This window comes from Apis dorsata, unplaced genomic scaffold (genome assembly GCF_000469605.1).
Source record: "Apis dorsata unplaced genomic scaffold, Apis dorsata 1.3 scaffold_1104, whole genome shotgun sequence".
Lineage (NCBI taxonomy): Eukaryota > Metazoa > Arthropoda > Insecta > Hymenoptera > Apidae > Apis > Apis dorsata.
Genome location: NW_006264202.1, coordinates 198,412 through 213,825, shown reverse-complemented (window position 1 = coordinate 213,825; position 15,414 = coordinate 198,412). Strand labels below are relative to the sequence as shown.

General features: G+C 34.3%; 2 protein-coding genes across 2 annotated transcripts in view; both read left to right on the top strand.

Moving 5' to 3' along the window:
• LOC116184859 (mucin-19-like) overlaps positions 1–15,414 on the top strand; it is a 99,626-nt gene that overhangs the window by 31,918 nt on the left and 52,294 nt on the right. The gene's annotated exons all lie outside the window — the stretch shown is intronic.
• The window catches only part of LOC102676207 (FH1/FH2 domain-containing protein 3), a 209,166-nt gene continuing 194,755 nt past the window's right edge, over positions 1,004–15,414 (top strand). Inside the window, exons 1-2 of the mRNA XM_031514681.1 lie at positions 1,004–1,351; positions 3,327–4,219. Of these exons, the coding sequence (XP_031370541.1) occupies positions 4,055–4,219 (165 nt within the window). The 5' untranslated portion in view covers positions 1,004–1,351; positions 3,327–4,054. The remainder of the gene's footprint in view (positions 1,352–3,326; positions 4,220–15,414) is intronic.

The window sequence follows — 15,414 nt, the reverse complement described above, 5'->3', positions numbered from 1 at the left end:
TGAAAAAAAAAAAAAAAAAAAAAAGAGAACAGAAGAATGATGGTGAGGGTCCATAGAAAGCAGGTCGCTAAAATTTGTTTGACGACAATATTGTTTTGACGGAAAACAATGTGATGTGGACGCGTGTTCGTGGGTTTGTCTAGGATTTAGTTATTGGAAAGAGTACGTGGCCTGTTTCCTAATTTCATTCTCGAATATTGTTTGCAATTTTTTCTTTTTTTGCAAATTTTATCCTCTGGTAAATTCTATTTTCTAATTCGTCGAATTAGGAGAAATATCTTTATTGGAAAAGAATGTATTATGTAGTTGTTTGTTAAATTGATTGTTTTGTTAAATAATTAAATTTTTTAAATATTTTAAGTATTAATAATTGAATTATTAATACATTATTAACTTTATAATTACTTTTGAATACGAATGAGACATTATTATATCTCGTAATTTATGTGCATATTTAAATTGAACTTTGTACCAATAAATTAATGAATCATTGATAAATTTATTCAAAAGTAATATATAATAATAGATCTTTTTCAATTGCGTTCTTATAACGCAATTCTTTACATCAATTGCTGACAAATCAGCGAATATCGATAATAAAGTTCACATATTGTATCTAACTTTTGATAAAATTATTATATTGAAGATAAGAAAATGAAGTTATTAATCAAATAGATAAAGATATTTCTGAATTAGTTTCTACATTTTCATCTATTATTAATTTTTATACATTTTTGAAAATTAGATAATTATTATTTCATGATTCGATATTATAAATTAATTTAAATCGATTTACATACATCACATTGTTATTAATTCGTAATTGCAATATATAATTACGGTAAATAAGAATTTTAATAATAAAGGTAGAAAATATTGTCTTATAGTATTGTTCCAGGGTGCTCTTTGTAGAGACGGAATAGAGAGGGGGTTGGCCGCGTGGCGGCGCTACTGTCGCCTTAGTGGCGACAGGTGTCCGTGGCGTTCAGTGTCGCGACGACTGCTCGCGAGGCAAGGCATATTATAAGTTGTGAATTCAGTTCTTTTCCCTCTTTTCATCTTTCCCAGTTTCCCAAAGTTCCGTGTTATTTTCGTTTTCGTATCGTGTGATCGATTAATGTGTGTATTTTGACGTGTGTTATACGCAATTACGAAGGTGACGCACGTTTTCATGCGCGGGAAGCGTGCGTGTCGTTCACTGAGTTTTTGTCGCGCAGACTCCGATTCGACAGTTCGTTTACTGTATATATCATTCTTCTTCTGCCGGCTTCTGCTCCAAACGCTAAAAATATCAAGGCTGGACAATTCAATCGAGAAATGTCGATTGATAATTGACCATTCAGTATAACAGGTAACGTGAAACTTTATCTATTAAGTACATTTGGAAGCGGACAATGGAGGAACTGTCAGTTTAATGGCCGTATATATCGATCGAGATATCATATGCGAGAAACGTCTCAATCGATATTTTCGGAGCTTCGATTATCTCGATTAGTTTGGAATGGACATCTTGTAACCTCTCTTGCGAAAACACGTTATTTATTTTAAAAGTTAATTTAGTTACGTGTATTTTCTTTAATTATAGGTTCAGTGTATCTTTTTTTCTTCTTATTTAGATATAGTATATTCGGTTGTCAATTAATTATCGTGATTTGTTTATATATAGGCATATTTTATCAACAAGATACGTGAAAATTTTTTTACGACTCGATGTAAGAAATTATATTATATAATTATTAATATTTTAAAGCTATTATTGGTCAAATTTTTCTTAAATTATTTGAAAAATAGTTGATTCGAATTCGTACTCGTTTTAAATGCATTTTAAAATTCGCGTAAATTTCTCTGAATATTCTGAGAATTTTTTGGAAAAAAGTATTCGCATTTCTAACGAAATATCGACTCGTATATAAAACAGGCGGAGAAAGCAACGTCGTTGGTGAAATTCCTTTGATACCAGTAAATATACCGAAAAGTTGGCACTGGCCATAGAACGAGTTGTCGCCGGATCCGTGCAAAAACATCGGTCCAGTGAATTTGTTGATTCAGACGAGTTTGGAAATCCTCTTAGACACGATCTTACGTTACGATCGCATCTTGATCGTGAATCTTTCGTCGACTACAGGCACGATTACATTCGTGGCATGGCGCAGACTCGTTTTCCCTTCTATCTTCCTCCCCCTCGTTTCCTTTCATCCTTCTTGCCATTTTTCTTTTCTTCTCTCTCTCTCTCTCTCTCTCTCTCTCTCTCTCTCTCTCTCTCTCTCTCTCTCTCTCTTTCTATCGCTTCGCCCTCTGTCTTGCTTCAACGTTCATCTCTCTTTCTCGTTTATTCTTCAGTATTTCTCTCTTTATTCTTCATCTTTCTCCCTTTTTCTCTTCTGTGAACACCATCGAGCCGGTTCGCAGAAGAGCTAGCCCATGCAACGGGTAAGAACAATGCGAATAAGAGAGGATGACAAGACTGGTTGGTATGCGTGGATAATTGACACTTCGTAAATTCATTCTATCCGAATGTCGATTTTCTCGCGAATCTCTTCTCGAATAAGATATTAGCGTCCATGACCGTGGTTCGTGGAAACGTGAGAATCGATATTGTTCCTCCCATTTTTGTATCGAACATACCGTGCTTTTAAATCGGCATTGTGACTCGAACACCGTGTAGAAATTTCGCGCGGAGCTTGGAAGGCCGATGTTTTTGTATTTCTCGCGCGCAAGATAGGTTCGACACAGTGAATCTTACATGTACACCTATAATACATTCATATGCGAAGATGTGTTAGGCCATAATATATAGAATCTAAGAAAACTTATGTCTCTGTTTCGTATACTTTTTTTTAAAATTTTCTTTTCAACATGTTGTTCTCAATTATTGCGAAAGAAATAAGAGGTTTTCGTTGATTGGTATAAATGTTATTAAGAAGAAATAGCTATATTGTACGATTCTCTAAGAAAAGGTATGTCGAAGTGTTCCTAACCTTGAGGATAAATGAAAAATTTCCTCTTCCTATCTTTCCACTTTCGGTTGATCGAGTGAAAGGAAAATCTAAAGGTTAACGACCGATCGAAAACGATTTCTTATTCGTCTAACTGTTCAGAGTCAAAGGTTGTTACAGTTCCGACATTGTCACTTTCACATGTACGAGCTAATACATAAATATATACGCATACAATCTTTTTTCGAATATTGTATTATATTTCTGAATATTTATGTTTACGAACAAATAAAAAAAATATCTCTGTTTCTCTCGTTAGTATTTCTAACTTCTCGTTAATAATTTTAACGTCAGAAATATTCACGTTACCGTTTAAAAACCAATTTCCAGGTACAAATTCGGAACCGATCGATCGATGGAAGAACGCGAAAAATTGTGGAGACAGAATAGCGGCGTTTTTTCCCTCCATCACGAATCGTCGCTCTGACGAAAATAAATCGGCAGCTTTTCACGCTCGTTCGCGGTGTGTCTCTCCTCTCCCTTTCTCTCTCTCTCTTTCTCTCTCTTTCTCTTCCTCTCTTCCTCTCTCTCTCTCTCTCTCTCTTTTTCTCGTTCTCATAAAACAAACTCACGGAACGGACACGAGAAGCGGTCGGAGTAGAGAAAGAGAATATCAGTTCACCGCGATCAAGGTATTCACGTGAGCCTCTGTTTCGTCGTCGAGCCGGTAGACGCGAATGGAACGTGAGGAGGAAGAAAGAGACACGGGGAAAAAGGAACAGCGGGCCAGAGCGTACAGCGGAGACGGAGCGTGAGAGAGTGAGAGAGGGGACGAGACCAAGGTTCGTTTTCTCGGTTGGTTGTAGCCGGCGACTCGAATGAAAATAAATCGGCGGTACGACGAACTGGTTCGTGCGTTCGCGTAAAGCGGTCGTGCGGCCCGGTAAAACAGAGACAGAGAGTAAGAAGCGATATAATATCGGAGCGCGAGTGAGAAGGAGGGGAAGTGCTCTCGCGACGCGAGACAAGCCCGTGTGTTGCCTTCTTTGGATCGTGGAAAAAAAGGCCCTATCGGACAACAATCGGCCGTTACGGCCGAGATACAGAGGTCCCGCGAGATGTCTCTGACGTGCCGAGTGCAGTATCTGAATGACGTCGATCCGTTTGCCTACGCGAGCTCCTATCCAGAGCCACCTAGGCCGCCTGTGCACACCTTCAGCGCGACCTTGCCACTAATTAACCAGCTCGCAGCGGTGCATCGACTTCTACGGGCGCCTCACAGGGTGAGTTCATCTTTCTCGTTTAAGAAAGCGACAGCGTTCCTCTTAATTCATTCGTTTATCGAAGGATCGAGAGCGAGGGCGAATTATATTATAACATGCCCCCGCCAATGGCCCACGGTGGCGCCGCCATGCGGGATTATATTGTACCGCGAAAGTATAATTCATAGGATTTTTAACGATATTGCTTTGATCGTTTAAAAATTAGCACTTTTTGCCGAGATTTTCTTCTTCTTATTTTGGCTCAAGGATTCTCACATGACGTAGCTCGAGTTAGAGAGGATTGAATGACTTGCGTAGAGATAATTATAACGTAGAGTCGTTCGAATGGTATTATTATTTAATGCTCGATATTTAGAAAGATATAATTATTTAATTCGTAATATTTTTCGCTTAATTTTTATTTGATCTTGATTGAGAAAAATACAAATTAATATTTCTTTACGTAAAATTCCTTTTTTTTAAATAATATTACCATAGCGATTTATTAAAGATATATATTTCGAAAAGATTTTAAACGTACAGTAAATAATAATAATATAAAACTATTATAAATTCAAATTTTCTTGATCAAGGTTATTAACGTGTATTACAATGAAATTATTCATCACGTTCGTATTCATCATCTATCGCATACGGTCCCTCGATAAGCGATGAAAGGTGAATAATAACGAAAAGAATGCCACGATAGGTGTTTAAACAAATGTTTCACGATAGCGGAAAAATATGGCTCGGGTGTTGGTATGGTAATGCGAGGAGATCCATCTGTAACGGAATCTCTTTGAAAGAGATAGAAATTATTCTCATCGTCAGACAGAATTCTCGTTTAAAGCTGCCACTTACAGCATCAAGGATTCTCGAGACCGTAGAAATTTCCCGCCAGGGACAGGTTTCCCTTTTACCCAACCATCCCCTTAACGCTTGCCTCGTCGTGTAATATGTACACGCGGAAATATATTTATGTCTCTGGACAAAATTGTGGTGGAGAGGAATGAATTTTCTTTCGTTGATATTAATATTTATGAAATCCGCTCCGATATTAGTTCACATTGATATATATATATATACGTGAAAATTTCAAATAAGTTATCGCATAGTTTCATTGTGACAAAATATTTAAACTTATCGGTGTTAGGTATTATTATACTAGCTCTATTGTTACTTGTTTCGTAATAATTGGAAATAATATTTTTGGATTATCATTTATGACGATGAGACAGATTTAAGTTTATATTACAGGCTGATAATTCCATAAATTTTTTTATTCTAATAGTGTTTGTTATTGGTCTTCTAATTGATATTATATTTCGCAACTTTATATTTTATCAAGTGTCATTAGGTCGTTAATATATAAATATTTCGTTCAGGATTTTTTTAATTAGCAATCTACATATACTTGTATATATTTCCTAATAAAATTTCTCAGCTTCTTAAAATTTCAAATATATAACTTTCATAACTCAGATTTTTCAAAAGAAGAATTCAAAGAAAGATTTTTTTTTTAGATTCGTATCAAATTTCATTCACAAAATTTAAAAAAAGAAATGGGGTACAATATCATAAACTCTTTTTAAATTCCTCCTGGAATCTCTTTTCGAAATACAATCTGAACCGAGATTAGATTAATTTCCAATCAGCGCGCCGTTAACCGAGCCATCATCCTGAAACGTTCTTCGAAACCACTTCCTCCGATATCGACGAGGCCTCCCAACGATTTAAGACGACCGTTGATATTACATCGAATCGGGATGGGATAGGTCGCGATAAATTATATCACGTGGAAAAATAAAGGAAAATCGTGGCCGGATGCGGTGCAGCTCGAGGTGTTTGCCGAACTTCACCTTGGGCCGAGTAATTCTTCAAAATTTATTATTAGATTCGATATCGAGGCACCGGTTGCACGCTTCTCAATGTCTCCTCGCCGGCTAACTGTTATAAATCGACTGTTATTAAGCACCTAACCAATGGAGAAATATATGCCTCGCGTATTACGACAGTAAAGGGAGTAGGCAAGAAGGGAGATCATAAATTTCGCGCGCGTAACTATATTCATTAATGGCCAAGGGATCTTATGAGATCTCTCTTTGATTGTCGTTTCCTGCTGCTGCTGTTATACACGTTATATACGTATTGCGTATGCTTGCATTCGTGGCTTCGCGACCTGGCACGTTTATATGTTTCATTCATTGAATCGAACGGGCGTGCTTTGCGTAAACACATACACACGAGCCTTGATCGAGAGGATAATTGTAGCTTCGCAGTTGTAGCAGTTCTCTATCGGCTTATCTTTCACCGATTATTACTGTTTATAATTTATCAGAAGTTTGGGAAGTTTTTAGTTTTTTTTTTTAAATAAATAATTTTTTTAAAATACGTTATTTCCATGTAGTATTAACTAGTTTGAGAAAATTGATGTTAGATTATATAGTTTAATTGCGTGTTTGGTAATATAATTATTTTATCCTTGGATATTTATTTAGAATTAAAATAAATTGTAAAGGAATATCTGTTTTTAGTTTAAAAAATAATTATTATTCGAATCTTTGCGGAAATTAACGTAAAATTTATTACACGGAAAATGTAAATGAATAATCAAGAAAGAAACAATAGAAACGGAGTGTAGAAGACAGCATACCCATCAGGTTGTCATAAAACTTAAAAGAAAAGACAGTACTTAGCTCGAAGGAATAAAAGAAGAATGCAAAAAGCTTAAAACTAAAAAGCAGCGGAAAAGTAGAGAGGAACAATGGATCAGACATCGCTTTTGAAAGAGGAGTTAAGTTGTAAAGTATTTGTGACAGAAAGGATAAGGTTAAAATGGGGAAAGCGTATATGAAAAAAGGTCAAAAATTATGATGAAAAATCGAAAAAAATTTAACACATTTTTATATCAATTAAAACTTTACGAGTCGTTATCTATATTTCTTTTGTCAATTTGTATATTTTAAGGGAAAAATATTCTAAAATCTTTCGTTATTCAATGAATTTGAATCTTCTTTAATAAAATATATCTTATATACTATTATAAGATTATCATAGCTGACATTTATAATTATATTCCAGAAGAGTCATTCACATATTATAATAAATCGTAAAATTACGATTAAAATTAAAGGAAAATCTTCTCTCTTATAATCTTCTCAATTGTCCAACCGTTCTTTTATTCCTATAAAAATTCTCTGCTGGCAGATCACGTTATTGTCTTTGCGTGCATTGCGAAAACTCTTGCAGGGAGAATAAAAAAGGTACAAGAACCTTCGATTTCCTCGTGCGATATTTCAAGAGGCGATCATTAAATGTAAACAGATTTTTTCCACTCCAATTTATCATCTCGCGAGCATTTCTTCTCTCCCTCTCTCTCTCTCTCTGAAGAGGATCTTCGTTCCCATTAAGCAAACTTCTCGAACGAATAAAGTTCCGATATTCTATTATCCTCCAATCCTCTCACGATCTTCACCCTTTCTCCACTCGTCTTATCCAAACTATCTTTAATCTTCCAAGAACGGAATTAAAACCGTTCACAATCCAGTTTCTCGGAGGTTCTCTCTACATTTCCAAGGTCCTCGAGATCTCTCATTGTCATCTCGTAGAACCCGTTGGTCGTCGGCTCGTTACGAGGTGTCGCCTATCATTTTGACAGCGGCCACTGGAACCGAGCTGATGAAAGGTCCAGGCCGTGTTGGTCTCGTCGCGGTCGCGGTTTTACGATCGTGTCGTGGATAGCTTTGTCCACGTGACACCTTTGCGGTGCTTTGCTTTGACACGTTGACGCGCTTCATTCACCTAATCGTGCACGCGTGCTTTGTGTAAACTGCACACGCGTGTCCATCTGGTGTAACCAGGAATCAGGGACAAATAGCCGGTGAACGAACAATAGAGGAGATATAGGCAGTGTTGGGGCCGAGTGTATGGAACAATGAGAGAAAGAGACGGAACGAGATGGAAAATGGAGGCAAGGAATAAAAGAAGAGAAGAAAGGATGGCAAAAGGAAAAAGAGAGAGGGAGAGGTCACACGACACGAGCGCAGAAGCGCAGCGAGCGTGCACGTGGTTCCTTTGTTCGTGGCACCGTTTCTGGAACAGCCCTTCGGCCCGCAATACTATTCTCGTGGGCTGGTACACGGTTAAATGCACGATTACCGCAGTATCGCTGAAACGGCCACCTTCGTGACTGCACCACTTTGACCCAATTGCGTCGTCGTGTCGCAATGTTGAACAACACTGCCAATGGAGGGGCAGCTATTCCTTCCGCATTCAGCTGCCCGTGCCACGACCTGTCTCGGGTCATATCCGACTCCAAAACGCCACTCTCGCAATCTGACGTCCTCCAGATTAACTTGCATGAACTTTCACCGATCATATTTAGCCTCGACGACGTTGATTAATAACCATCTTCCCGCTCAAACGTGACTTTTTAACGCTTCAATCCGATTTTTACGATGCGTGGAATCTTCGATAATAATAAGTGGATTTATTTTCTTTTTAAATTGCTTTAAATTAAAAATAGTTTGTTTAACGTATTTATAATTGGGAGCATATTTGTTAAATTTGAGAAAGTATTAGAAATTAAAGGATTATCAGATGTTAGATTATTATGTAAAAGAAGGAGTACTACTCATCTTGTATTTGAAAAATTCCACTTATTACGAAACATCCTGTACATGAACGATTAAGGAATATTTCAAAAATGGATTTTTAAATCATTTCTAAATCTATTTGATTTGTTTCTTGTAGATCTACTATTATCTATTATTATTTTGATTAACTAGAAGCTTATATTGGTCGATCAAGGAATCGGTTGTAATTTCAATCTTGATCATAATTTTCTGCTATTGCAACTGTAGAATTTCTTCGAAACTTTACGCAATATCGTATTAGATTTTATATTGGAACGATGATAGATTCTCTTACATTCTATAGCAAATATCTTTTTTTATTTTTCTTTTGAATTTTAATTCTTAAAGACAATAGAAATCCAATATAATTATTATGTAAAATGATAGAATTATTTCTAAATTCGATTTTCATCTCATACAATAATTGACTAAAACGATCAATTAACATCGTGCAATCTCGATATCTCATCACTTCGAAATCAAAATCTTTTCCAAATTCTTTGATACGATCATTTCGATCCAGTCAAAACATTCATCTCTCATCTTTTATCATTTTTACAATCCTTCAAAATAATCATTGCCAATTTTTTCGATAAATCTCGACGCTTTAATCCCATGTCTATTTTTCTTATCCTTGCCTTTCCCCTCTTGCAACAATATATCCAAACGGTTTCGATCGTAAGAAAATTACGATGCGGTTAATTTTAAAGTTGTTTTGGCCTGCCGCTTCTGAAAGATTCGTATGTTCCACAAGATGCTGGTCGGCCTTCTCTTTGGACCCTCGTTCGGCAGTTCGCCGACATAACGGGACCGAGAAGCGTTACTCTCACGGAAAAAGGAATAAAAAGTACGTTTATGGTCTGGGCATTATATACCTATAGGTACTATAGCGGTGGAGTACCGGTTATCTTATGAACGTTGCTGGGCTCTTTCCATGTAACTCTTTTACCTGTCCTTTGCTGCGGTTAAATTCGGCCTCGCCCTTTCCAAAGTCATCCTTGAGGATGCGTTTAAAGCGGACCGGTTAGGCTGTGGCAAAAAAAATCTGCAATTCGAACGGGGGAAATTTCCAAGAACTCGTTTTTTAACTGTTACTTTGTGTTAGTTAATTTCGATTTATAATCGTTGCCAGGTTTAAAGAATAATCTTCTATATCTAGTCTATATAAGAGATGTGATTCGAAATGTAAATTTAGAATATTTGAAATGAGATTGATTCGATTGAGGGATTGATATGAAATTACAAGTCGAGGATGGTTATGGTCGAAAATTTTCGCGATGAATAATGCAGTAATCGTTACGAAGTATAAATTTTATACGTGTAATGGCGCAAGAAAGTATTTGAACATTTATTATAAAATTTTTAAACATAAAATGGGTATACAAAGCTTTTCAAAATTAATATTGGAAGTAGTAATCACAAAATTATATAGATAAAATTAGACGAAGAAATATAAATTATTTAAATTAAAATATATTACCTAATAAATGCCAAGGATAAAAGCTAATAAATATTAATTGTTATTAATATAACAATCGAACTATTTAAAACTTATAACTATACATATAAAACAAATTTTATACATGCTCGATTCGTTTCAAGTTTCTCTATATCCCAGCACTTAATGCTAAAAAGTATTAATAGAACAAACGCATATTATAACTCATAAAATTTGTTCGAATACTTTCTCAACATAATTATCCACTTTAACCAGAAACACGTTTCCCAAAGTAAAAGCAAAAGTCACGCATTGAACTATCGATGCAGCTTTGGAACAGGGGCTCGCTTATTAAGAGGATCGTCATTTTATACAGGGTTAAACGGTGGCTACGCGTAAATATTTGGTAAACTGACGTCCTTAGGAAACATTCGTTGCAACAGTATACACGTAAGTACATACGTGCCGCGAATCACCTTTTATATTCTTTGACGTTCCCTTTCATAAAAATCCTCTTTACTCTCGCGCATTCTGTCGCGCGTATGCTAAAGCAGTGCCGTGGCCCGAATTTATGCGAGCGAAGCTGTACTCAGGAGCCGGAATTTATAGTGCGCATTCTCTCGAATTTATTCCTTGGAAAATGTAACGAGACGCGGCACTGAATTTACGCGTGTTCGCGCGACCGCCGCCGCGATTTTTAACGCGAAACGATAAACATCTTGATCTACGATCGAACCGAGGCTACTTGGAGAGCTAAACGATCGTTTTGCTTTTCCCTTGATCGATTTTATCCTCGTACGAGGGATAATTATCCAACGTCAAAGATCTTATTTCGAAGAGATTTTCTCTTTCCTTCTCTTTTTTCCTTCATTTTTGGAGATTCGAGTGTTTGATTTATTTATTGGTATTGAATGGTGATCTTTTTATAGGCTGTTTTGAGAAGAATTCGTGAGAAAATTAATATTCTTTTTCTCGATGAAATATAATAGAAGAAGTTGTAGTGTTTTCTAAAGTATAAATATTTCTCTTTTGGATCGACGAATTTCGGATAATTTCGGATTTACAAAGATAATAAATTTTCGATCTTTTTCTATCTTTGAAGCGAATATTCGATTCGCAATCTATCTGGAATGGAATAATGATTATTTATGCATATAGGTATTTAGATACTTTATACAGGTAATTATTTAGTAGTTAGTAATGCATATTTATACGGAAAGTTCAGTCGGTTAGTCACTTAGTTGGTGGCCGCAATATAATTCAATTCATTACGGTAGTTTAATCTAACAAGCTTAAGACCATAAGTGCTTAATAGAATATATTACATTTTCACATATAATCTTTCGATCTCGAACAATAAGATGCGTGTTCCAATTTTAATTCTGGAATAAATTTTTAGAGATATTCTAAATCAAAATTAATCCTATAATTGGTATTGAACTATTTATTGTATTTAATTATTTCCTGTAGTGTTTCTTTGCGTTTTCTTATTTAACGATTCATCAGTTTTTTTAATATATTGTTGTGAAATTCTTAAGTAATTGTTTTATTCATTTATTATATTTTTTATAAGAATGAAACCCATAAAATGTGATTTTATTGAATAAAGCTTCAACTATACGTAGTTATAACGAAACATTATGTTATTATATACATTATACATGTAAATAAGTAATTTTATTGATCCATTTTAATGATATTGATCGAAGAATTTATCGATATCTAATTTTTGATAGAATTTTCAGATTTAAGTTGCAAATTATTATTATTGATTGTTATTAATTATAAGAGAAAAACATTTTTTCCCATAAATTACATATATTGAGTCGCATGTATTCAATAAAATTTTTAATAAAAATATTAAAATAATAAAACATTTGTGAGATGTGATTTTCTCACATAAGTACAAAGATCGTGAATTGGAAACATAAATTTAGAGATAATTATAACCATCCTCCACTCCACTTAAATAAATTGTTTTAAAGAAAGTTATAAATGTTGATATTCGTATTCGAAGATCCTTTTTTCTTTTTAACTATGGATCAATAAAATTAGTTATTTACATGTATAACGTTTCGAAGAAACCACGTATAGTTGAAGTTTTATTCAATAAAATCACATTTTATGGGTATCATTCTTATAAAAATAGAATAAACAGGATATAAACTCAGTAACTGGAAACGTTTTCAACATTCTGAAGCAAAATTAACTTGAGCGCAAAACCTCGTTGACTTCATTTCGACGTACATACGATCACCAGCAATTAAACACCCGACTCATGGTCACCTCAATCCCGAGTACTTCAACCTCGAGTAAACGTATAATACACTGGGTGGTTAAATTATTATGAACTCTTCGAAATTTTCACTTATTCGAAGCACGGTCAACAAATTGAATTATATGGTTCTGGTTTCAAATTATACATACAAAAATTAGGTGATATATTTTCATTGAAACATTTTAATATAAGATATTTTATTCAGTAAAACATAGCTGATTATATAAAAGATCAAATAAATAAATAAAATAATGATACAAAGAACCAGAACTAATATATATGTAGTCTATAGGACGTTAAAATTACTAATGTAATTTAAATGAGATCGTAGTCTCTAGTTAAATAATTTTCCTTAAAAACTCATTAATAACTCATTAAAACGACAAAACAAAAAGTTCCTTGAAATCACATTAGGAAACTTCATATTCCTCAAATGTAAAATAAATTCTATTTCTTAATATTTGTTAAGTAAATAATTCTTATATTAGATTATTATTGTGCTAGATACTAGATACTATTATAAAAATCATTCAATTCAAACAATTCAAAACCATTCTCGACCAAACTTCGAATAAGCGATAATTTCAAAATAGCATTCATGACAATTCGATCACCCGTTATATCCGCGAGAAATAAACCGATTTTCACGCCGCGAGAAGCGTTACATAATATTACAATTGGATCACGAGTGGCGCATTCCAGCGTTGAACATAACTCGTCGAGATCGATCGGCTCGATTTAACACCAAATAGAGCATGCTCGTCTCGTCCCGCGAAAAATCGGCTCCGTTTCTGGTCAATCCATTTTTTTTTTCTCTTCTTCTTTCTCTCTGCATTCCTATTGAATGGTAATGGAGAGTTACGATTGCGATTTATGGCGGCGTTATACTTGGGAGACTGCGAAATTTCGGTTTTATGGCCGACCGGCTTATCGTGGCGCACGGCAATGGACTGCGAAGTGCACCTATGGTGCTGTCCTGCCACCGAATAACGATACCAGAAAAAGACGTAAATCACCATGGGGACCAATGGGACCCAGTCCTGTCCCACGAGATTCTCGATTTTTTTTTTCTTTCCTCTCTTTTTCTTTACTCGGTCTACGATATACACTATATAGGATCGTTGAATACTGTACATGAGGGGTGTTTCGAACAGTTAGAAGGTGACTCTACGTGAAAAAATGAAAAAGAATACTATTTCTTTTTCTTTGAGGTTTCGTTTTTGGACATACATCAGGTTTGAAATTTTTTTTTAATGCAAAAGAAATTCATTAATTTTTGATTGGGTTTGAGTTATTGTACATGTGAAAATAAATAGAATAAAATTGTATCATTTGGTTTTTGAGAAAATTGAGTATCTAATTAATATTCATACAATGGTGATGTGGTCGAACGAATTTTTAAATTTAATTTTTTCGAAAATTAATTTTTAAATCGGGAAAACAATTTACTTAAAAAATTATTAAATTTGATGTAGTTGAAAATGAAGTCTTTCTGACCTACATGATTTTAGAGCTACGAAGAGAAACGTTTCAGTTCAGCAATTATATATTTTTCACATACCGTGCAATGTACATAAACTATTTATAAAATTTGACCTAAATATCTGATTTATTTCAATCCATGTTAAATAATAAAACGATTCGAAACATAGCAGATATGAAGAGTTCTTCAAAAACGATCGACATCGTTCCTTTATTCTTAATATCTGTACGATTGTTACAAGAACAAGTGTTGTCTCACTTCAATTTATAAAAATCGAGACAAAAAAAATAAAAATAAACGTTGCAAAACGATTCGAAGCGTTGTTTACGAACGACTTTCACCAGAATAATCGTTATAGTGAGAATCGATCGAGCATTGTACATCAAATTCGCTCGATCATCGTTCCATCATATCGTCTTTCGATATTTTTTACAAGAACGTGGCAGTATTGTTCTGACAATGGAGAGAAATATCACTTGTCCCAAAACAAACGAAATAAAATGCTTTCTAATATCGACAATCTCGCTATCTTAAGGTGTCAAGAAGCAATAAGTTAGAAAGGGGAATTGAGAAGTAAAGAGGAGAGAATCGAATATTAAATCATTGATAGAATGAGATGAAATGTATTTGAGTAAATTTGTTTATTTCAGATTTATAAGTATCAATTTACTTTGCTTTTTTTAAAATCATTATTTATTAATAATTATTAAGAAGAAATTAAAGGGATTTTTTTTTTAATTGGATTTTGGAAATATTTTCTTTTTCTTTTTCTCTTTCTCTCTCTTTTTTTTGTTAGTTTATTATTTTAATTGTTTGAGAAAGTAATAAATTCTAGAAATTTCATATATTTGTATCTATAATGAAATTTGTAAAGTTACTTTATAATTTTTATAATTACTCTTCATATGCTAAAATATTTAGTCTCATTCAAAAATATAATTGTACAAAATCATATACAATTATATTCATTGTATCATAGCTATAATGAAACAATAAAATCATATGTTTTTTTAAATCATATGATATTTATAAACTTGATCATAATATCTCAAATGTTTCAAAATCAATATTCGATTCTATACTCTTTAAGTCTCGAATTATAAGAAATTGTAAGAAATCGAAGAACAATAACTGTTGTAGCAATAAAAGTGTAACAAACTTGTGTACACCGTGTTGCCAAACGCTATAAGACGCGTTTAAACATCGCTCGACGAAAGAGTAAATGTTTTCTTATCGAGGAAAGGCGAAGAAAAAGATCAGGAGAGTGCATTGCACAACAAAAAGGCGGGACGTTCGCTCGAAACTGCCTACGTGAAACTGGGTGCATGAATCGTCGAACGAAAGCACGCCAAGAACGCGAATAACTTTTCACAAAGCATCCTT